This window comes from Triturus cristatus, chromosome 4_1 (genome assembly GCF_964204655.1).
Source record: "Triturus cristatus chromosome 4_1, aTriCri1.1, whole genome shotgun sequence".
In the NCBI taxonomy this organism is placed as follows: domain Eukaryota; kingdom Metazoa; phylum Chordata; class Amphibia; order Caudata; family Salamandridae; genus Triturus; species Triturus cristatus.
In genome coordinates, this window is record NC_140585.1 from 1,293,072,172 (window position 1) to 1,293,095,578 (window position 23,407).

At 40.7% G+C, this 23,407-nt stretch overlaps 1 protein-coding gene across 2 annotated transcripts in view; it reads right to left on the minus strand.

Annotated features, from left to right (window-relative positions):
• Nucleotides 1–624: 624 nt before the first annotated feature.
• The window catches only part of RGS21 (regulator of G protein signaling 21), a 242,690-nt gene continuing 219,907 nt past the window's right edge, over nt 625–23,407 (minus strand). For both annotated transcript variants that reach the window (XM_085650753.1, XM_085650752.1), the window contains exon 5: nt 625–3,967. In XM_085650753.1, the coding sequence (XP_085506879.1) occupies nt 3,785–3,967 (183 nt within the window). In that variant the 3' untranslated portion in view covers nt 625–3,784. The remainder of the gene's footprint in view (nt 3,968–23,407) is intronic.

The window sequence follows — 23,407 nt, forward strand, 5'->3', positions numbered from 1 at the left end:
GGTATATCAGCAAGGACCGGAGTTAAAATTATCGCCGCTTTAGCGTCCGTTTTCGGACGAAAAGCGGGGATAATTTTAACACCCTATTAGCAAGTGAACGCGTGAATCCATGCTTCTTCGCCCTTTCCCTTAACGCCCAGCTTTGCATCTCTTATGAGATGCAAAGTGGTCGTTCCTACCCAGAATAACGGGAGAAATGTCGCTAAGCAACATTTCTCCTATTATCAAGCCTCATGCAAAGAAGCATAGCGACAAGAAAAGTAGCGATAACCTCTGTTATCGCTACTTTCCTTATGCCTGCTTTGAACCTGACTTTTAGCCATGATATTCTATGGAAGGTGGATATCATGGCTAAGTATGTGTAGCCCTATCAGCAAGCTTTCGCCAAAAGTTGTGCGATTATCGCTGGATTTCCAGCGATAATCGCACAGTTGGCAACTTGCGCTCTGAATTTTATCGCTTTGGAGATAAGCGTTGCTGATAGCACGCTATCTCCGCGATAAAATTCAGAGTTGGCCGGCGATAATTATCCTCACGCTAAGTGCGCTTAGCGATAATTATTGCCGGCCCTTGCTGATATGGCCCTAAATTCTATGGGGACTTTCAAGTCCCTGTATGGAATGCACCATGACTCAGCCCTTTAGGTTCACTGGGGCCCCGGTATTGGTAACTCGGGAAGAGGAGTTATCGGGCCAACTTGAAGGGCAATTTAAGGATTGCCGTACAAAGAGAACATAAACGTTTTCATCTATGAGTGCATGAAAAATATCTATAGATAAATTCAGGACTCAGATGAGCTAGACCAGGGCTGGACTGGGAACAGAAACCAGCCCTGGCAAACTGCTCAGCTGCCCCCCACTCTGGGGTGAGGGGGAGTGCAGCCGAACAGTTTGCAAGGGCTGGTTTTGGATGATTTTGATACCAGGGCCGATATTGCCAACCCCCAGCAACAAAAATGGCCCCCTAAGGGCCCAAAATTGGCCCCTACCCTGACGGCCTACCTGGGAAATGCCCGGTGCTCGTTATGGCCAGTCCGGCCGTGAGCTAGACCCTAATGAAGCAATCCCTTTGGCCTGACATATGCCTGACCAATGCAGTGCCTGAGAGGGAGCAGAGTGCAGTAAACCATCTGCAACATTGTTTAAATGTGTTTATCTCTGTAAATTGGAGCATAGCAAAGCGCAAGGAGGGCTCTAACAATCTGTTTCAGTCAAATAATAAGAGAGGCATCTACCTGGTATGGCCAGGAGAGCAGAAGGGGTGAAGTTCGGATTGTGGGTCTAGCAATTTTCTGCAAGCCCCATGGATTTGGAGAACTGTGTAGCTCTAGGCAGAGCGTACAGTCTAGGGCTACATATATCCATGACGGCCCTGTTAAATCCATTCTAATCTATGGCTTGAACAGGTTTCCAGCGCCACCTTACAGATTGGTTGTGATACCTCTTGTCTGTGAGGGTGCACAAGGAGTGTTCTTAAGATTCCACACCTACACAGTGTGAAGCACTGCCACAGCAGACCAATGTGGTCGTTTTGTAATACCACACTGAGTCCAATGTGTGCCGGAGATAAAAAAAAAAAATTCCCACTGCTTCCAAACTTCTATTTTTCTCAGTTCACAAAGGAGTCACTGTTATTGACTCAGTTACTTACCGGTAATAATCATTACCAGTAAGTAACTGAGTCGTGGTCTCGCAGCGGGGCGGTTCTGAGTGCTTTATGGCACGAGGTGGTAACGGGTCCTCTTCCTTCCCCCACTAGCAGGATTCAAGGCAGAGACTCCTTAGAAAAGGAGATAAAGGCAGTTCTGTGTGAATGGAGGGCACTGTTGTGTTGGTCGCGCACTACAAAAGTCGCATTCCTTTTCATTTCCATTCATTATGATGTACATTTGACTTTTGCTTCTCAATTATATTTTTCAATCCTGTTGATGAGCTACTCCCTAGGCATCAGGCAGAATCCAAGCTTCTCCAGCACATGAGCAAATATGGAACATTTACAGAGGAAGCGGATCACCCTAGTGTTGGTAAATAGATTGCACCAGCCACTCTCCAATGCAGGCCTTGGCCAGAGGACACGGAGAGTCATGCAGTCTGCAGAGATCCTTTCGAGGATCTGCTAGCACAGATGTAGCCAGCGGTGTCTCTGTATCTGTCTGAGCACTCTGCCTTCCGCCTTTATAATAGGGGTACTTACGCCTAGATTGTCATTTCTATAATAGTTGTGCTTGAGGGGAACCACAAGCAAGTATTCCCAAGTGAGGAGAGTGATACATTCTTATGCACCATGACAAATGGATGAGCTATTGCCCCTCTGTCATTGTGCAGTGGTTGTTGGAGAGGGAAGGAACACACCATCACAGTGTGCCCCTTAGTTTCCCTCGACAACACATGATACGTAATTGGAAACAGGCCTCTACACTGTCACAGGTTAAGGGGATGTGTCCTGCATACAGCACAATGAAGTGCCCAATGCAATGTATGTAGTAAGCAGTGACAAGTATACGTGTGTTCAATGCATAGTTGAAAATATACCTAACAGTCAATGCCTGCTTATCCAATATCTGATTGTTCAGCCTTTACTATGTAGGATGGTACCAGAATATCACAACCTACATATCATCTGTCATAATAATATGTCCTAAATATAATTTGCAAAAATATTGGCCCATTGCATTTATTAATAGAAAGTCTATGCTCAGTGTAAATGATACTTAGATGATGCTATTTAAGTAAGACTACATTTTAGTTATTAATATTTTTCATGCAGACATTCTGCCTATATTTGTCATTTAGTTTAGAAAGGCAACTCTTTGAACACCATGGCCACCATGGGTATGGTATCATTATTAATAATCCAGGAGAGTTCATGGGGTGGTGGGTCGCATAGATTGCTGCACCTCATCCTTTACCATAGGAAGATGGTGTCCACCATTTTTTGCTTGAGTTCTGGTACCAGGAGGTAGGAGTTCAGGGGTTATAAAATGTGATGTCTCTCGATTACAAACATAACATTTGAAATAATATTAAGTTACCCAGGGTGCACTTTCACCTGTAAAAGTGGAAGAACATGGTGGTGGAGTGACCAAGAGGAGCTTGCTATAGCTGTCTTTTGAAGATAGCGCCATATCACTATCAGTGATATGTCTCTGCCTTCCTACCTTGTCTTCACCACAGTATCTATGATAACAATTGATATATCCCATAGCATGAACACACATTAGGATGTATATATGTATACCTGTGAAATTTATATAGCACAAACCTAGTCAAAAGGCCGCAAATCACTGTACAGGGTCGAAGGCGAAGTCATAGTCAAAGTGGGATTGCAGAGTAAAAATGGATCAGGATTCTGCTCCCTAAACATTATGCGTTTATTGAGTTCAGGGTAACTGGACCCAAACCTAGGAATCTTAGAGAAGGTTTTTTAATCTCATCTTAGTCCCTTACTATCTGAGTATCTTGCTGTCATAACGTGGTGAGTACCAGCTCGATTGTGGTTCCATGTGTGCCTACCCGGCACCATGACGAGAAAGATGCGGCACCTAGGTCTCCTGCATGGCAGTGCACCGCACTACCAGTCAACCATGAGGCCGGCCCCACATGTGCCTAAGTAAGAATATATATTCAGAAATGAAGTATGTGTTAAACAACATGAGTGGAAATATTTCAGAGCAAGGCAGTAAGTCCACCATGCAAACACAATTATACTGTACACATAAGGAGTTACAAATTAAGACGTTCGTGATTTACATGCTTAATCCCTTCAACTAGAAAAACAGCCACTTTTAATTGCATGAATTTTGTTGCTTCTTCATAAATTCCTTGTAGACTTCTGACTTCAGAAATCGCGGGTAGGAGTCCTTGGTCATGAGGCATAGGATGTTTTTCTGAGCTTCATCAAAGCAGGTGATAGTAGGCTGAGAGATGTTCTTTGTGATGTTGTCTCTGGTTTTATGGTCAATGTTGATCTAGAACAAAGAAATATGAAAATGCAATTAGTAAGTGGGCCACTACATTTTTCTGTACTTGTTTTGATACTTGATGCTAAGTGTTGCAAAATGTCCATTTTATACAGAAAGTTCATTGAACGCAAACTTTCATTACACAACATACACTACTCATATCCCAATCAACATAATACTTTTTACAAGTATAAGTGGATTGATTATTGTTGCCACCCCAACCTATGTCTTTAATCCCCATTTAAAAGCCAGTGCAGGTTCTTATGAGCACAGATGTAAGATCCTCATGGACAAAACACACAGGCAGTTATGTGGGGTGCTTGAAATTGGAGATTCTTAAGGATTGGAGGCTATATATATTAATGCCAGATAAAAATAATACTTTCTGAGGTTGTGGCATATAATTTGTAGTTTTTGCTGCATAATTTCGAGAGTATGACTGCAGAATTAGGTCCTCCTTGCTGTATAATCCTAATAGCCGTGAAAATCTTAAAGCTCTTCCGATTGGTCTGGCCGGGGCTGTCATTATGATGATGAATGCGTATTTTACTGGCATCTGTGAATATTTTCCCATATTTCAACAGTTCCCGGTGAAATACGGATTTTATACCATTGATTGTTGTACACAAAATGTAATATATCTATCCCAAGACTCTAAACTTGTACCTGTACTCCAACCTATATTCCAGCATCTCCCTCATTAGTTCTTGGTAAAGCTTTCCCTCCCCTTCTCTTGAACCTCTTCCTCTCCTGACAGTGTGGTACTTCCTTCCCCTACACTCTCTATAACCGCTCTCTCTGTTTCTCCTTCTTCCCTTATTATGCCGTTTTCTTGTCCACCTTGTCCCGTTTTGCTGTTTTTTTGTAAACATTTTTCGAATGTGTCAAGGCCCAGAATTGTACATCTGGTGCTCTGCATTCTGATTCCGACCCAAAATCAAACTGATCTAAAGGTGTAGTTATTAATAATGAAGACAACCTTTCAAATGTATAATTTTTAAGACGCTATACTCATGTATTCCCGTGTTTGATCTAATGTGTTAATTCTCTCTCTGTAGCACAGACATGCTGATGCTAATATCCATAAACAGGTCATAAGATCCAACAGACCTATCTAATTGAGAAACTGTCATCCGTGGGTTGACGTTAATGGTTACATAGCAAAATATTTCATAGAGTAATACAAGTTGAGCTACAAGAAATGTTGCTTTAGAATGTAGGCTGATTTTTACAGCTCAAATTCTATAAACGTTTTTCGATTGTTTGTCTCTCATGCAGCTGAAGTTTGTGAAACAAGAGCATCCCTCCGGTATGGTAGTGTACATAAGTTACGAATAAATTTGAAGTTGTCCATTGATATTCTCTAAAATCATTGACACCAAAGAGTATTATGGAGTTTGCCACTTTAGACATTCTCTCATGCCTAATCAACAGGGGCATTTATGTAGGTCGAGGGGAGAGCATTTAGTTCTATTTTCATGTAAAATAAATGAAAAATATTTGTGCCCTACTAAATCTCAAATAAGAATGTAAATAGGTACAGAAAAAATGGCTATTAGGTACCAGGGACCCAATTCATAAAGAAAATCAGAAGGTTACAGGCAGACAGCTGCACCTAGACGTAATTTTCAAACTTTATGGAATTTACAAATTTTTCCAGGAACACATCTTAAAAGCTGTTCAAGACAGGTTGCCAGGTGTACTTTGGGAAGAGTAATATTACATTTTCCCAGGGGTCCTAACCCCCAGTGTGGAGTTCTTCAGAGTGGAGAAATCTGCACAGCAGAAGTAGGATCCCCTGTGCAAAGGCATACTTTAAAAAATGCTTTTTCTCCACATGGACAATATTTTGTCTAGTTGAGAAACTCTTTACACTTCCCCCTGCAAATCTCAGGTTGATTTTTTTCCCTTCGTACCCTGGAAGGAAAGTTGTGCCATCCTTTAAATCATGTAAGAAACCCTGGTAGTTTCCAGAGTGGAAAGGGGTGTGAGAGGAGTTTGGGAATTCCCACAAATATTCATGCTTGTAGGCGTTCACAAACTCCAGGAATTTACTTTTGCAGAATACTCCACACTTGTGGCAGCCATCTCCCCACACATAAATGTGTTTAGGCCTTTCAAGAATCCCTTTGTGTATTTCTTGCAGTCTTAAACCAGGTACATTTAGTTGTAAACATGCATTTGTGACCAAATTTACCCTTTTGAATAGGAACTTAAATGTTTATAGGTACGGGTTACAGATTTATATTTTTATTTAAGGCTGTAAGGTGAACCCACATTCTCAACTTACCGAGATAGTTAAAAATAACAAACATGGCGGGTGGTTTGCACACCAGACAAGATGACGGCATTTCTTTGAGCTCCATTACAGCGTGAAGCTCTTTTCTTCTAAATAGCCGCTTTTCTCCATCGCTTTGCTGCCGGATTCTCCTTTTATGCAGGTCAGCATCTCTGCAGCATTTTGTGCTGATATTCGGCATTGCTGAAGCCTCTGCTTTGCTCCGGAGCCACAACATGAATTTCCGGTCAGACGTGCGTGGCCACCTGTTTTTATTTGTGTGCCGCTTGCAACACCAGCTTTTCTGACAAGGCATGTCGCATTTCCTCCAGCATATGCTTTGAGTATGCATTTCTTGACTTCCTAATTCAGCACTGCACTCTCCCTCTTATACATCTTAAAATAAAGGATCTTTCTTTTTTTCTTTCTAATCCTAATATATAAATGACTACTTTTTCCAATGAGTGGCCACCATTTTGCATGCGTGCTTCTTGCTCCTTATAATGTCACTTGCTACATGTTACTCCTATTCTTGGTACGCTAACTGCATTTCTGCCTCTCTTGTGGCACTTTTTCTGCTATATATAACAATGGAGTGACTTTTCTTTGCTGCATTTTTTCTTCTTTCAACACTTTTTTTAACTGCCTCATTCATCTACTCCCATAGCCCTCATAGTGCTGTGCTGGAATAATAACCACCAGTTGCCTTTTTTGGTTCCTGGGCTATGTTAATGACTTGAATTTCCTGCAGTTATCTCTGCTGCACTTTGCTTTATTTTACCAACATATTTTTAAAATGTTGTCATCATTGTGTATGGGCAAAATTTGAGCTCACCAGAAGATTCCAAATCATTCTATACATTATGTCAAGATGGCCAGCGATCTTCTTGCTACTTCTAAACCTTCCTCCGACACAAAACCTAAAAGGGTGAAAAATGATACCCCTCATCCATTATGTCCTCTCATAATCCTATTTTGGATACTATACTTGATGAGGTGCAGGGCCTAAAACCCTTTATGAGGGCTACCAACGAACAACTTCAACAAATTGAAGATCATTGGATTGCTAAATTGTTTGACATGGAACAACGTACAGGTGATCTCTAAGATGTTGCTGCTAAGATTCTTTTATTGGAGCAGGACATCTAAAAACTAAACTACATGCTGAGGATCTTGAAAACAAAAACTGAGGTAACAATCTTCATTTATACGGTCTGCCAGAAAATCTTGAGGGTCCTGATCTTCTTGCTTTCCTTAAGAGATTTTGCCTGAACTTCTATATCTTCAGAATTCCCATCCTTTAAATCTTCAATGAGCGTATCGTCTTAAAATAGCCCATCTTCACTCGACTAGATCCAGGGACATCATTTTGCTATTTCTGAGTCTCACAGACTTGATGAGTGTCTAGAGGGGAGTCAAAGAAAAACGTTGTCTTTTCTTGTTTTATTTCCCAAGACCTTTCTAATGCTACAAATGCTAGAAGAAAGAAATATCTTGCTATTCAATCTCAGATGAGATAGCTGAACTTTCATTATGGTATTCTCCATCCTTGTCTCTGTAAAATTACTTATGGAGGCACTTCACAATCGTTTGATGACCTTGCTAAATTTAAAGCGTTTATTCCAAATATCTAATCTCCTTCTATGGATACTATTGTTTAGTGCTCTTAATAAGTCTGTTATGTGCATATTGTTTCGTACTCTTTTGTTATCTTTTTTTATGTTTAACCTATACGGTTATTTTTCAAAAATAATATTTTATTCTCTCTCTGCTGTTATTCTTGTTTCTGGTGCTGCACGTCCCATACTCATTCTCCATACTCTTTGTTTCCGATCTAGATCTCTTTACTTGATCTGTCTCTTCATCTTATTATCTATCTCCTGTCTCTTCTCCCTATTCTCCTACTCTTTTTCGTGTGTCTTCTCTGTGAGTGTTTTCCTGTTCTCTGTTGGTATCCTGCTTGTACTGTTCAAATGTTACATAGATGATAATAAATGTTGTATTTTGTTTCCTTTTATGTTTTTGCAGCTTGTCATCTATGTATCTGTCGCCTTACTCCTAACTACCAATGTGTTTAATGTTGTCTTGTGGAATGTCTGTGGTTTGGGACATCCAGTTAAAAGACAAAAAGTGCTCTCTCATTTGTCAAAATGTAAATCACGTTACCTATTTACAGGAAACTCATTATAATGATGTTGAATCGCTTAAATTAAAAAGGCAATGGGTTGGTCAGGTTGTTAATTCTCCAGCCATTCACTGTAAAGGTGGTGTCACAATTCACATACGTTATTTACCATTCTAAAATGAATTGGTTAATGAAAAAATTGAGAATTAAGTAATGCAAAAATGTTTTTATTTGTAAAGTGGAATGACCAATAACAGTTTTCTTCATGGTCCTCCAAAATTAAGAGCTTAAATGAAAAAAAAAGGACGGCAGGAGGGAGGAGCAGGCCAATAGAGGAGTGGGTCAGAGTAGCAGGTAGGGCAGGGGGAAAGGAAAAAAACATATGTGGGAGGGAGCAACAAGGAGAGCAGTGGGACACTCCCAGAAGGGAGCAAATAATTCTGAGGTAAAGTGTGAAGCATATTGAGAAGCGCAATATGAATCAGAGGGGAGAGAAGCACAATGGCAAGTGAGAGCAATAAGGATCATGGGGGAGGGAAAGCACTCGAGGGAGACAGCTGGAAAACACATACACACTCCCATAGAGAGCTTAAATAGCAAAATATTTCCCCAAAAGTGAGGAGCGGAAGGTCACAAGTTAAGAGGTCATACTCCAAGGGAGGTAAAAACACAAGGTCAATGATTCACGCCATCAAATAAGAAGGAAGCACATTTGAGTGCCAATAAAGCATATCAATGGTAAGCAATGAACAGGTTTTAAGCAAACTGTAAGATTTTCAATGGCTGACAATAAGTCTTTTGCAACTAGACAGATTATGTTGTCTGATTGAGTCAACCACAAAATCATATGCCTTTAGCAGCAAAATGTATTGCATTGAATCATTCTGAAGGTGATTCTGCACATGGGAAATTGTCCCTGGCTGCACCTATAAACCCTTAACTCCCTAAATGCATTTGTGCATCCCTTTATGTGGCCCTTTTATGCACTCCAAAAGAGTCCATAGGAGATCCATCATAGGAGCATGTTTTCAATTCTAATTCTGAATAGAGTATTTAAAGGAGGTGGCAGTCCTACAGCACAAGAGCATGTGCACCCAGTAACTTGGAGAGCAACAGGAGGGATCTGATGTACCGAAGGTTAAATGATATTGTGCTGCAGGAGCTGCCACTTCTCTATGAAGCTGCCATGTTGCCATTGTTTGGTTAAATGGGGAACAGCATTGTATCCTAAAAAGAATTGCCTCACCTAAAATGACTGCTAATATCTTCACGTTAACACAACAGTCATCTTAAATAAAGGGATTGCCTTAATAAAAAATAAGTGCTGGTCTCCTAGGAGAACACTGCACCAACCTGCATTGCTTCCTGCCTCTGTGGCTTCAGGGAACATGGGCTAAGTGCCAAATGAAAAACAAGAGGCAGCATCTGTGTTGGAAGCCACCCAGTGGCAGAGATTGTGGCCATTCTCTTCACCTAACATGGCTTTCTACCCTTTGCAGAGCCTCGCTCCTGCCTCTGTAGTTGAGGAGGAGGTGGGCCAAGTGTCACAGGGTGGCACAGGACAATATGTGCAATAGACTACACAATAGCACAGCAATGGTGGGAATACTTTCACCTAAAATGACTGTCCATGTGATTTACATTGATGCAGTCCATCGAGAATGTGGGGATTCACCTAATGATCCAAAGGGATTTATTATCTGTATAGTTTCATTCAGTGCACTGTAGTTAATGAATGATTATTAAGCTCTTTAATGTGTAAATAGATTGTTCACAGTAATAATTGGACCATTGCTGGACAATGAAAGAATGAATTGCTGGAAACAAGCTGCTCAAAACTCAAAGTTCCTCTCTGTATTGCATTGAATGTATTTGTATTTTTATCACAAGCTCTGGCAGACACCATTTTGTACAGCAAATGGTGGACAACTGATTAAAGTAGCCTAATGGCATAATTTCAGGATTTGTACATAGCAAGTGTAATGTAAAATTCCCCAAATAATGTGAATTATGCAAAAGTAAATTCAATTTCACCCAGACCTAATCACTAAATGGAATGTAGATGCGGCTGGTTTTGTGAGCCATGAAAGGGTCATGTGGCGTTGAAGATATCCATGTGTTAGTGACACATTTCCCTTTAGTTTCTAATTTTTATTCTTACCCATGGTGAGAGGGTCTCTCTCATAAAAGGTGCATCTAGCTTATGCATTGCCCTTGTTTGTGACAATGTGAACAGTGAGATAGCTCTTGTATGGCAGCATCAAAACAATGCTTACTGTAAAAAAGATGATCACCATATACTTGCAGAAATTCCACATCTATTGATTTATTCAATCTTGTGTCATTAAGACCACATGAGACATCCAGCAACAGCCTTCTTCTCAGAATTCAGCAGTACAGAAGACATTCAGGGACACCCAGTGACAGCAATGGGAATTTGAGAGTTTTTTGAGTATTAGGAAAGTTGTTCCTTTTTCACAGGTGGGTTTTGTTTGATTCTTCTTTACCATTCCAAAGATGTAAAACATGAAATAGCTACTCCTTTCTAACCAGGAATTACAGCTTAGAATTGTATTAAGGAATTCACAATGTTAATCCATGAGAGGAGTAGGCCTAGCAGTGGTGAATTGCGAATGTATGTGTTTTTCACTACCAGGACATGCAAAACTAAAAAGTAAATCTCCTACCTTTTACTTGCTCAGGGCCCTGTAAGTTAAATATGCCAATTGTGTATGCACTGATGTTACCATGTTTAGGGAAGTAGCACATGCAATTTAGCTCTGGTCAACAGTGAGAAAGTACTCAGAGTTGTAGGGCCAACAAAAAGAATCAGCAAAAAGAGGAGGTAAGCAGGCAAAATGTTTGGGGGACGACCACTCTAAGGATGACAGATCTAATACTTACTTCGAATAAAAACTGGGAATTGCAATCAAGGGTGGTATGGGACAGTTTAAAAGTGGTGGTGAGTGAGTTACTCATTCAAGAAGCATCCAGTATGCATCCTTAAGGGAAGTGGAGCTTGTAAGGTTGAGTGGGAAGTTGTGAACCCTACCAAAAACACTGGAAGACAAATCACCATCCTTAGGGGCCAGATAAGTTTAAGGAGTTGGACGAGGGTAAACTTCAAGCATTTCTTTGGTTTTATGAAAAACTATATACAGAAGTCCAAGCCAATGCAAAAGCCATGCACAAATACTTACTGGGTTATTGAGGTACCCCTCCAAGCCTAAATGATTCTGTAGTTGTAGCGAAAGTCTTCAGAGCAATCAAAAAGGCACACAAATCCCCAGGCTCTGACAACAATATACCAGCAAGCTAGAAGCAATTTGAACCTTTACTAGCCCAATCCAAATGGAGGTTTACAGTAGCCTGTAGCATTAGACACCGGCCCAATGTATGAAGCAAACATCACCATCCTGTCTAAGACCAGCAAAGACCCCACTCTGTGCTTATGGTATTGTAAGACCTCTCTGTCAAACAGGGATGCTAAAATCATTGTACAGGTGCTGGTGGGCTACGTAGAGGTGGTGCTGTCATTATTAAATCATGCTGACTAGACAGGCTTTGTCCCCTTGAGGTCAACTAGTGACAGCACTAAAATCGTTCTTTCCTTAATAGACCTCATACAGAAATTACAAAAAGAGTTGGTGCTGCTATCACTTAACACAGAGAAAGTCTTTGACAGAGTACACTATGAGATGATACGAGCAACACTGCAGAGAGTGGGGAGCTCTAGGTTTCTTAGCTGTGTCAATGCATTGTACATTTCACCCTGAGTCAAAATTCAGGTAAATAGCAAGGTGTTGCCGCCTATTATGATCCAACGAGGCACACATTAGGAATGCTCACTTTCTCCAATGCTTTTCACCCTGTACTTCGAGCTCTTTCTACAAAACATAGGTGGTCACCTCCACATAAATGTCATTGACTTCCAACATGATGCATTTAATGTCTCTGCCTTCAAATATGACATCTTGTTATTCCTCATCATGCCTGGTCAGCCTCCGTTGGAACAAATATTATTATTAGAGGAGTATAGAACCCCGTCAGAACTTTTTAAACAATGTGTAGAAATAAGAGGTGCCTGTAGTATCTGGGGGGCATTCACTACCTGCAGCTCTTCAAGTTAAAGCCCACTTCCATTGGACACTGCATGTACTGACAATCCTCAGCATATGCCTGACCCCAAATTCTTTTGAGTGTGCCAGAAGTAATATTAAAATATTGATTACAATTGGGAATCAGAAAGCCCTAAATGTCCTCTATAATTACAATGAGGCAAATAAAATGGTGGCAAATGAGCCTAAAGCAAGATTTATAATTTCAGGAGGACGACCAAGTAATCAAACTATTGCTGGACTGTGGGACAAAATCGTACAATTACTTGGGCATGTGGTTTTCCACAAACAGCGGAACTAAAACTCACTTGAGCCACCTTAAAGAAAAGGCTGCACTAATCACTACTAGACTCTGCCAGTTTAATACTGTATTAGAAAGTCCCTTTTCAGTCCCTATACTAAGGGTGCACAGGGCCATCCTACTCCCTGAAATCATCTATGGCCATGAAGCTTTCCCAGGGCAACTTACTAAAACCACAGAACAGTTCCACCTAAAAGCATACAGGAGATTCTTTAGGCTGCCCCAATATATAAGAAGTTGTCTGATTAGATTTGTATTTGGGTTGGAGGGCCAAGCATGGGGCAACATGGGAGCATTTTTCAAATACTACTATATATGTGTTACTGCCATGCCTAACACCTTGAAATCCGTACCCCAGAACATATTTAAACTTAGGAATAGCCCTTGGTCCATTTATCTAAATGAGCCAGCTGATACTCTCCAAATAGACCTGTCCTTACTGGACAAATTATTGCTCTCATACACAACATTTAAACTATTCTGAAAAAGCAGTCAAAAGCACGGTCAAAATCAAGCAACATAAACAAACTAAAGAACACACTGATATCAGAAGCACTGGCAATTTCATACGCTAATAATTACCCACCCTGCTTGAAGCTACTACTATGCCACTGGAATCAAGCTATCCTGGCTGAAGAGGGGTGAAGCCCGAAACCGGTCCTAGGATGCTTGTTTTCAGTCCAGGGAGGACCTGGCTTTGCAGTTCGGGCTGGACTGGACTGGACTGTTCCCATGAGGCACAGGGTCAAGACTGATTTGCATATGGCTGGGTTCAAACTGGAATGGTTTGGTGAGCAAAAAAACGATGGATTTAGGCCCAGATCTCTGTACTGGGGTGAATGTATGACATTGTTCTGTATTCTGTCCATCAACTGTTGTTTTTGCCTTTGTCACCCCGAGTGGGACGGGTATGCTCATACGTGAGTCCCGTGCTCTCCATGCCACTGGAATCAAGCTATCCTGGCTGAAGAGGGTTGAAACCCCGAAACCGGTCCTAGGATGCTTGTTTCCAGTCCAGGGAGGACCTGGCTTGGCAGTTCGGGCTGGACTGTTCCCATGAGACACAGGGTCAAGACTGATTTGCATATGGCTGGGTTCAAACTGGAATGGAATGGTGAGCAAAAAAACGATGGATTTAGGCCCAGATCTCTGTACTGGGGTGAATGTATGACATTGTTCTGCATTCTGTCCATCAACTGTTGTTTTTGCATTTGTCACCCCGAGTGGGACGGGTATGCTCAGACATGAGTACCGTGCTCTCCATGCCACTTCAATCAAGCTATCCTGGCTGAAGAGGGGCGAAACCCCGAAACCGGTTCTAGGATGCTTGTTCCCAGTCCAGGGTGGACCAGGCTTGGCAGTTCGGGCTGGACTGTTCCCATGAGGCACAGGGTCAAGACTGATTTGCATATAGTAGGTTCAAACTGGAATGGCATGGTGAGCAAAAAAACGATGGATTTAGGCCCAGGTGTCTGTACTGGGGTGAATGTATGACATTGTTCTGCATTCTGTCCATCAATTGTTGTTTTTGCATTTGTCACCCCGAGTGGGACGGGTATGCTCAGACGTGAGTCCCGTGTTCTCCATGCCACTGGAATAAAGCTATCCTGGCTGAAGAGGGGTGAAACCCCGAAACCGGTTCTAGGATGCTTGTTTCCAGTCCAGAGAGGACCTGGCTTGGTAGTTTGGGCTGGACTGTTCTAATGAGGCACAGGGTCAAGACTGATTTGAATATTGCTGGGTTCAAACTGGAATGGCATGGTGAGCAAAAAAACGATGGATTTAGGCCCAGATCTCTGTACTGGGGTGAAACAACCCAGCATCTCTAATCCTATGGATCGCGGTAAAGAAAACATAGCCATTCCATTCCATTAAAAGAAAGTGTATCTCTCACATTCTACTTGCAGCACATCAAATAATACTAGGCTTCTAGGGCAAACCCTTAGCCATAACACCAAAAATCTGTCTCCAATGATTCTCACTGTTTCCCATCGTTCTCTTCCCTTCTCATTTCTCCCCTTTTTAACTTTCTCTCTTGTTCTAAATAGTAAAGTCAAAGTAATGCAAGGCAGTGCATTTCGCTGTCTTGCGTTACCTTGCTGCTGGGATGCATTCCATTGGTGGAGTGTGTGTGTTTCCAGAATCAACCTGTAGTTTTTGACCCAATCCCAGATTTACAAAGGCCTATAAACTTGGGATTGTGCCAGAATGGTGCACCTTTCTGACGTCTGTGTAACCAGGAGAAATTTCTGTATATCTCCTTGCTACTTATTCTTTTCATGTTTTCTGCACTCACCAGCACATTTAGTAAGAGTAAAATGCCTTTTCTGGATTGTTTTTGTGAGGAAAGTGTCTTTTCAAGCACAAAAGAATCTTGCTTGTAACACAAACACCCTTGCACAATGGCGCAAGGGTGCCTGCATTGGCATTAGGCAGTCACAAGTGCACCAGCGCTAGGATGCAGAAGAAATTTATCATAGGTTAGTTGATATGTGTCATTACTGCTCTGTCCCTTTCACGCAATGCAGCGACAGCAAGTTGTCTTGCTGCATTGCATTGCATTAAATATTGGTAATAATGCCCTATTTGACCACACAGTCAGAAAAAAGCTCCCTATCACTGAACCACAAATCTTTCCATTACTGTTGTTTCCATCATCATTCCTTCCTGCAGGAGATACAAAGTCAGCTTCCCCTAAGGCATATAAATGCATGTCATGCCTTATACTCAATTGCAAGTGCACCCGCTGCAGTCACACAGGCCCGTGTATGCACACTTAAAATATACCCATTACCCACAGATAAGGTGGGGCAACAACTCACTTTATTTAGAGGTGCTTATGAACAGATAGAGTTTTTACCAGTTGTATGTCAAAATATCCATTGCAGAAATATCATGATAGTAAAATATTGTCACAAAAATACTAACAACCAAAATATTATGGAGATAAGCATATATGGTAAGTATAGATTTACTATTCTTATCTCTGTATCTCTATACCACCATTCTACAAGCAAGCGGGTAAACCTTAGTATACAAAAAGGATCCAGAGCCCCAATTTACAAATACAACCTCTCTTGCATGAATACTTAAAACCATTTAATATTTCATGTGATAAGACCACTTAAGATACACTTTGATAAAGCAATGTTAGCTGAGTTATTCAAATTTCGAGCCCTTATTTGTGTGGCAAGGCTTAGATTTTGCAAGCGATCTGTTAAAAAGAAAAGATAATTTGGAATTGTAAAAGGTTTTACATTGTGAAGTTGCGGGTAGGCCTGCCATGTTTCCTCTTCTATGGCCAGTTCGGGCACTGCATGGCTCCGGTAGCTGAGACGAGAAGGTACTGGTTCTGGACCTGGTACCGAGGCAAGTTAGTCTTAACTTCATCATAAGGTGGCCCTACCGGTTGTCTGCAAGCTGGAGTTTAACATGTTTTCTGCTTTGTCTAAAATTTGGACAAAGCGGCAGGCTAGTTGGAGATCCTCGCCTTCTAAGCATGCCTTAACTGCCTGCCTGCATGATCTTGTTCCCTTTTGTTTCAAAGCAGGTGTTAATATGCATCTTCGTTCCTTATCCAGTCTCCTGCATATGCATAGTAGATGTATCATATCCTCCTATGAGTCTCCCCATAGTCGGCAGTTAATTGATGTTTGCATGCATTTCCATGGGGTCGATGAAGCAATGATGGGAAAATACCCAGCCTTAGATGAAGGTATTTCTCCTTTGTTGACTGCGTGAAGCCGGCGCCTAAGAAGGGCTGGAGCGAGTCTCTGGTGTAACTCTGTAGGACAAACCAGCCATGTGCCCTGTTCTTTAGCGCAGCTTTGTCTTCCACTAATGAGATACTTTTTACTGTTTTGTTTACCAACTCTTTGAAGATTTTATGAGATCCAGTGCTCTCCCAGAGATTTCGTAGAGCCAAGCTGTCTATTGTGTTTTGTACCTATGTAACCAGTGGTTAGATAGCTACGAAACCACTGGTTACCTAGGTAACCAGTGGTTACCTACGTGCTCAATTGCCATTGAGCACATAGGTAACCACTGGTTGATTTGTAAATGTTTTTACAAATGTGCTATTTTGGGTGAAGAATAAATTGTGTGAATTAATAATGTTTATGCTGCATACAGTCACGATGAGCTAATGATGTTGCACTTAAAACTATTTGATTATATTGTTTAGAAGTATGATTGAAAACATAGTGTAGCTATGCCACATTTTTCTATGATGCACCATTTTATTAAAATTGATGTTGTTTTATTGTGTTTTTGGACATGTTACTCCTGCTCTTTCACCCTCCCAATCAATGACCCACTGCAAAACTACCCTCAGTTTCTGCGGAGCACAGTGTACTATGACATACAAAAATGCTTTATGTAGAAAGAGTGCATTGAGAATGAAGTTTTCCTTCGTGTTCATTTTGAAGGACTTCCACTGTTCGTTCCAATGTTGGCCTGAAGAAGAACATTATGGTAGGAGCCTTAGTTTGAAAATGTGTCATATTGTATTTTACATCTCCAGACTGCAGTTACTGAGGAAGCAAACCGAAGAATTATTTTACCTTAAGAAATGGATAAGGGCTAACAGTTTTAACCATAACAATTTTGCTTTCGAGTTGCCCAATGTGATCTAACAATAATCATGTCATGCTGAATCTGCAGTTTATAAAAGCACACTGATTTTGAAGGTTCTGGGCGACTTCTCATTTTGGTCCTGAGGCTCTGTTAGATTTATCTGAGACTTTCTCCTTTCTTTTCAAATGTTCTCAGTACTCTTTATGAGTTTGACACTTCGAATCTGGAGAGATTAACTGCTTAAATAGTATTATTATTTCTGATTCTGTATTCTGTATCTGGGACTTTATGGCATTTATCACATTTTTCACTATTACCTACATAGAGATCTCTGTAATGAATCTTTAAAACCTATATTTGATCTAAAACACAGTCATTGAGTGGTCCCAGTTATTATATGATTTCTACTCTTCTAATTTGGTGGGTTGAATGTTATGGCAGTTGGTGTCTCTTGCCACTAGATCAACAGAAAACCAGAGCTGAATTGTTGGAGGCAAAAGTCGGGATGATCAAAATATTGTGGTGCAGTAAATTATTGGGGTTTGACTCCCAAAATGTTGGCAGCAGAGGATGGTTAGCATCAAGCATCTCCTCTTTAAGGGATCCCCAAAAGATTCTTGTGATTTTTGAATCCTTAATGTCCAGTCAGAGAGAGAAAGGAGATTGTGGAATTGTGCCAATCATCCAGTGTTGGATCTTCCTGAGAAGTGACTAGCTATATCAGCTCTGTTTTCCTGAGCATTATTAGAGTGTAAGTATGAAGCATGAGATTGTAATGATGGGCCTCTGTTTCTCTGTTGAGTTTTTTGGGTATGCGATTAGGACTGTGGGATCAATTGGTAGATTGATTACTGATATGTTGATGTGTGAGTCATATTTTAATCACATTTGAAGTTTTATTTGTCTATTGAATCAAATTGAGTGGGTAATTGGATTTGTCAGAAATCCAAGGTCTTGAAATATTAGTTGCTTGGCTGTCATTTTGGTTGGCAGAGTGAGGCACCGTTTACACATTGATAGGGATTCTATTAATAGTGTTAATTGCTCTTGGATGCGCCGGAGCAAATGCATATACTGTGGTAGACGACTGCTGGACAGGAGTCTTCTTGGTGTGAGTTGGGTTGTAGTTTCTCATTCTTAGTTGAGCCATTACTTCTATTTCTATTTGATATACCAGATTTTTCTTTCCTTTAAAGGGTAAACAGACAGCAGCTTATTTAGTTGCTTTGTTTTAAAGAAGTTTTGCAATTGTTTTCCTGTTCACAGTTAAGTCATGCTGTGATTTGGTTACATAGCTTGGTCTTTGTGCCGGGATTTGTGATATGTCATCACAAGGCAGTGCGCTAATTGGTTAATTGCTGACGAAGCTGCACTGTCATAGGTTGGCCTTTGACAGAGCTGCTCAGTAATTGGTTGTTGTTCACAAAACTGTTTCTTGTCACTTTTAAGAGGTTTTAGCGTATATTATGTTTGCTTTGAAAATAAATAATGGGAGGTTTGTTGGTAAAACCTAAAGTTACTTAGACACTTCAGGATGGTAAGAAAATGCCTCCCGAGGAGCACCAGCCTTTGAAATTATGGAGGAGGTTGGGTACTGTACCTGTACTTGGATTTCAGAATGGAATAAATGTACTGCACATGGTGGAGTTTTGCAGTTCCGATGAGAGGGTACCTTCAATGTCAGGAAAATGGATTTCTTTCAATAAACCATGTACAACATGAAAACGATGCCCAGACCTACACAGTTTTAGACGCTTAATTAATGAGATTGCATGGCTACAGAAAAGGAGAAAAAGAAAGCCTCCAAATTGGTAAAGAGTTCATTTAGACATTGGATTGTCAGTAAATTGGATCAACAGGAGGAGAGCTGAAGGACTGAATTTGTAAAAACATTCCATGTTATAGTCACTGACAAAGTAGAGCTGGGTAAAGAGAAAATAATCAAGAGTGATGAGCTAGTAGATTATGATGATACAATTATAAGTGAGCTTCTGGGATCTAGACCGCCTCCATATACAGACAAACCAGCAGATATAACCCATACTACTACAGGAGTTGACACTGGTGTTGGTGGAGATAGTGCCATATTACAGTCTCCTACTGGAGTGATACCGAGTGCACCAATAGAAAGTGCAATGAAAGCAGCAGTGCCTAATACAAGTAGATATGTGTTACCAGAGAGGCAGACCCAGACTACAACTCTTAGAACAGTTGTGCCGCCACCTAAAGAAGTTAGTATTGGTATTCTGAAATTGAAATTGTTGAAATGCTGCACGATAATGGGTATTTGAATAGATTATTGACTTATAATGCTGATGAAATTAGATATCTAAGAAAATAAGCTGCTAGATGTACAAATGAAGCACGCAACAAATTGGAAGAATTAGCTGATGAATTAGAGGTTGACATCATCAAAATAAAAAATGTGAAGAAATTATAAAATGGATCTAAAACATGATGAAATGAAAGAGATGGGCTTGATTACTTTAAGAGCTCATATTACAAATTTATTTGAGAAAACACAGGATTGGTGTGATTTGAAGAAATATTGAGAAAGATGGAAGAAAGCAAATAAAAAGAGGATGAAAGGGGTTGAAGGAAAGGCGAGTAATGTCACAAGTAATTCTGAAGTGAGGGCAAGTTCGGTTTTGGAGTTTCCTTTATGGTAGGTCCATGGAGAAAATTTTGGGCTGTACCATGGACAAGGGCATCATTTTCCAAAGTTGCTAGAGTATACAACATAGTGGCATGATAAAATACATAAGTTCACAAACATTTCTCCAATGTTAAAAGACTGATTTCAATTTGCAATTTAAAATATGTTTCCTGGATATTTGTGGTTGTAATGTAACATTGTTGGGTGGGAGACACAAGAACCAGCTAGGCTTGGTTCTAATAATGTGCAAGCTACAGAGTTAGCAGACAAATACATTGCTGTATATAAATATTTGAAAATATGAGTTCTGAGAAGTACATAAATTGGCATACCATTTTGTGATCTTACCTAAGGATAGAACCACTAGTATATCATAAGGGAAGTGAGATCAGTTGAGTATTTACATTTAGGAGTAAGAGCCATCACCTACCAAACTCAGTGGCATGCTTCATCATCGGCACCTCCAGGATTGCGGTGATGAGGAAGGTTCTTCAGCAGTCTACGCTGGTTTGGCCAAAACACACACTGAGCGGTAAACTAGATCCTGCAATACCTCGGGCCCAATATCCTTATCAGTTTGGTCAGAGGCTTTTATTGACAGTATTTCTATATAAAGTAAGAGGTACTTATTTTCCCACACTGTAATTGTGAGTTATAGTTTTGGACAGTTGACCACTTCAGATTCTTAGTCCCAACATAGTGTAGTTTAGGAATTAACAAGCCCTGCTGAATTGCCACAGATCATTATGACTTCCTCTATTGCAAGAAACATGCTGACCAGCAATTTAGTGTGCCGATATTTTCAGAACAAGATGGAATATAATTTCCCTTCAAGTTCCACTTTTTTTTATCCCTTAACAAGGACGACCACCACTATATTAAACTAGTGGCTTGGAGGCCCTTAGTTAATTTTAACACGCTTTCACTCCAGTCTACACCATTCTTATCTCTTCACTACAGGCTTACAATGCCAAACCAATTAAAAGAACTCCGGCAAAGAACCCTCATGAGGGGCCCATTAGGCATTGCAGCGCCAACCCATCGATTAGCTGCCCGATTATGAAGCATGGCATCGAGTTAAGTGGGCGAGGGCTCTCGTTTCTAAATTTAAATATTCCATCAACCTCACTTCCCTTAGGATACACTATTAGTGTATATTCCTTAGTTCACATTAGGAACTCCATACTTTTTGTTTTATTTAACACTATATCTGGGAGTGTGCATTTTGGACATGAATTGCTTCTGTCCCTCTCTTATTGATACAATTTTGAGAACCACACAGGAGATAAAAGAGTCAGTGCATTCCTTTTACAAGTAAACATAGAGTCAAAAATACCAAGAAGTATTGTAGTTTTGTTTCTGCTTTCATGAATTAAGTGAGGCCAGAAATTAGTAATAATATTCAGCAGAGTGAATTGTGTTGGCTGACAAAGGGTATAGATGAGATCTTGATGATGGTGAAAAATAGTAGTGACTTTTTTTAAGCAAAGCAGAAGAAGTTATAGGAACAGCTGATGAGTGCTCAGACAAGGCAGTTTGAGAAAGAGCCACAGAATCAAATTGGTTCAAATATTAATTTTGTGCAGAATGGTGTGAATGGAAAGAATAGTGTAATGCAAGGTGGTGATGGTGATGAAATTAACATGAATTTTGAAATGTTGAAAAATAATAATGCACATCATTTTTGCGGGAAGATCTGGCCCTAGAAAAGGGAGTGTCAACAAAATTCCAATACAATACAAGCAATTTCAGAACCAATTTCACAGACGTAGAGAAATAATATGATGTTGAACATGCAAAATTCAAGGGCAGAATGTACAGAATTAGAATTTATTTTGAGTGACTGTGACAACAGATCCAGTAATGCAGCAAAATATGAGAAAGAAAATGCCATAACATGCAGGGAACTAACGGAATACAATAATTCTAAATGATTCATTGGCAGGATGTAGTTCACAACAATGCTGCCTGAGGAGGGAGGATTTCTTACTTGGAGTAGTCCAAGAGATACACCAAAGTGGCACTTACATTGATGGAGAAGCCAATGGTAATTTTGTTTAATTTTTGATTGATACAGGGTCTACTCGTTTTACAGTTTGTTCTGTGTAAGTTCCAAACCTACCCTTCTCAGGAAGAGAAGTTCATGTTGTAGGGATTAGTAATAAACAAATTGTTAATCAGCTTATGGCAGATATGTTTCAGTTAAAATTGGTCAGGTGGAGATTAAACATCAGTTTATATTATGTGATTCAAGTCCTGCAACTTTACTCGGAAGAGATCTGCTTTGTGAGTTGAACTGTGTAATTTACTGTACACCGGATGGTGTCCCAATTGAAGCACAAGCTGAGGATTCAGGGCCTGATTATGATGGCCGAGGACCCGTCAACGACAGCCTGTCGATGGCAGGCTCTCTGCCATAATGCAGCCTTTTTTGCCTCCGCCAAATTATGTTGGCGGGGGAATCGTTGGTTCAGCACTGCGCTCGTAAAGACCGCCTGCCACGGTTCCAACAGGCGGTCCTTTTCCGACCACGCTATTGCAAATGGAGCCCCTATCCCAGAATCTTGGCATGGTGCCGAAATCCTTCCTATCTATAAAAAAGGGGATCGTTCCTGCCCCAGTAATTACAGACTGCGTAGCCTTATTGATTTTAACCAAAAGATTACCCCAAGGCTAGTGCTGAGCAGGATACAGGAGTATATTGAAACCAAAGATAGATTATCCCCCCTTCAGGCAGGATTTCGTTCTCATATAAGCACCGTTGATCAAGTTTTCCGGTTTATATTAATTTATTGGCCTATTGTTGTAATAGTACCATCTATGTAGCCTTTGTTGACCTCAAGTCAGCTTTTGATATGGTACCGCGTACGAAGCTATGGGAAGTATTGCATCACCTAGGGATGCCAGCAGAACTTTTATCAATTTTGCACAAGTCCGATGGGGTACCCAGGGAGATGTAACCCCATGATTTCTGGTTTCCAAAGAGGGGTGCGACAAGGGTGTGTCCTATCCCCAACCTTATTTTCATTATTAATTAATGGGGTTGTAAATTATTTTCTTACACCCCCGACAGATGCTCCATCCCTTGCTGGCACCAAAATACTGTTACTTATGTTTGCAGACGACACCCTGATTATTTCGAAGACACAGGCAGGGCTAGATAGGACACTTAGGAGATTTGAGGGGTTCTGCCAAGATCATGACCTGGTGGTTAACGTAGACAAGGCAAAATTTATGGTCTTACACAAGCAAGATGTAGGTAAAGGGAGGGTAGCCATGAACGAGAAGCAACTAGAACAGACGGACGTGTTCGCATACTTAGGGATTACCCTGAGCAGAAAACTAAATTGGAAGACTTACATAGATCTCATGGCCCCTAAACACAGTCAACTA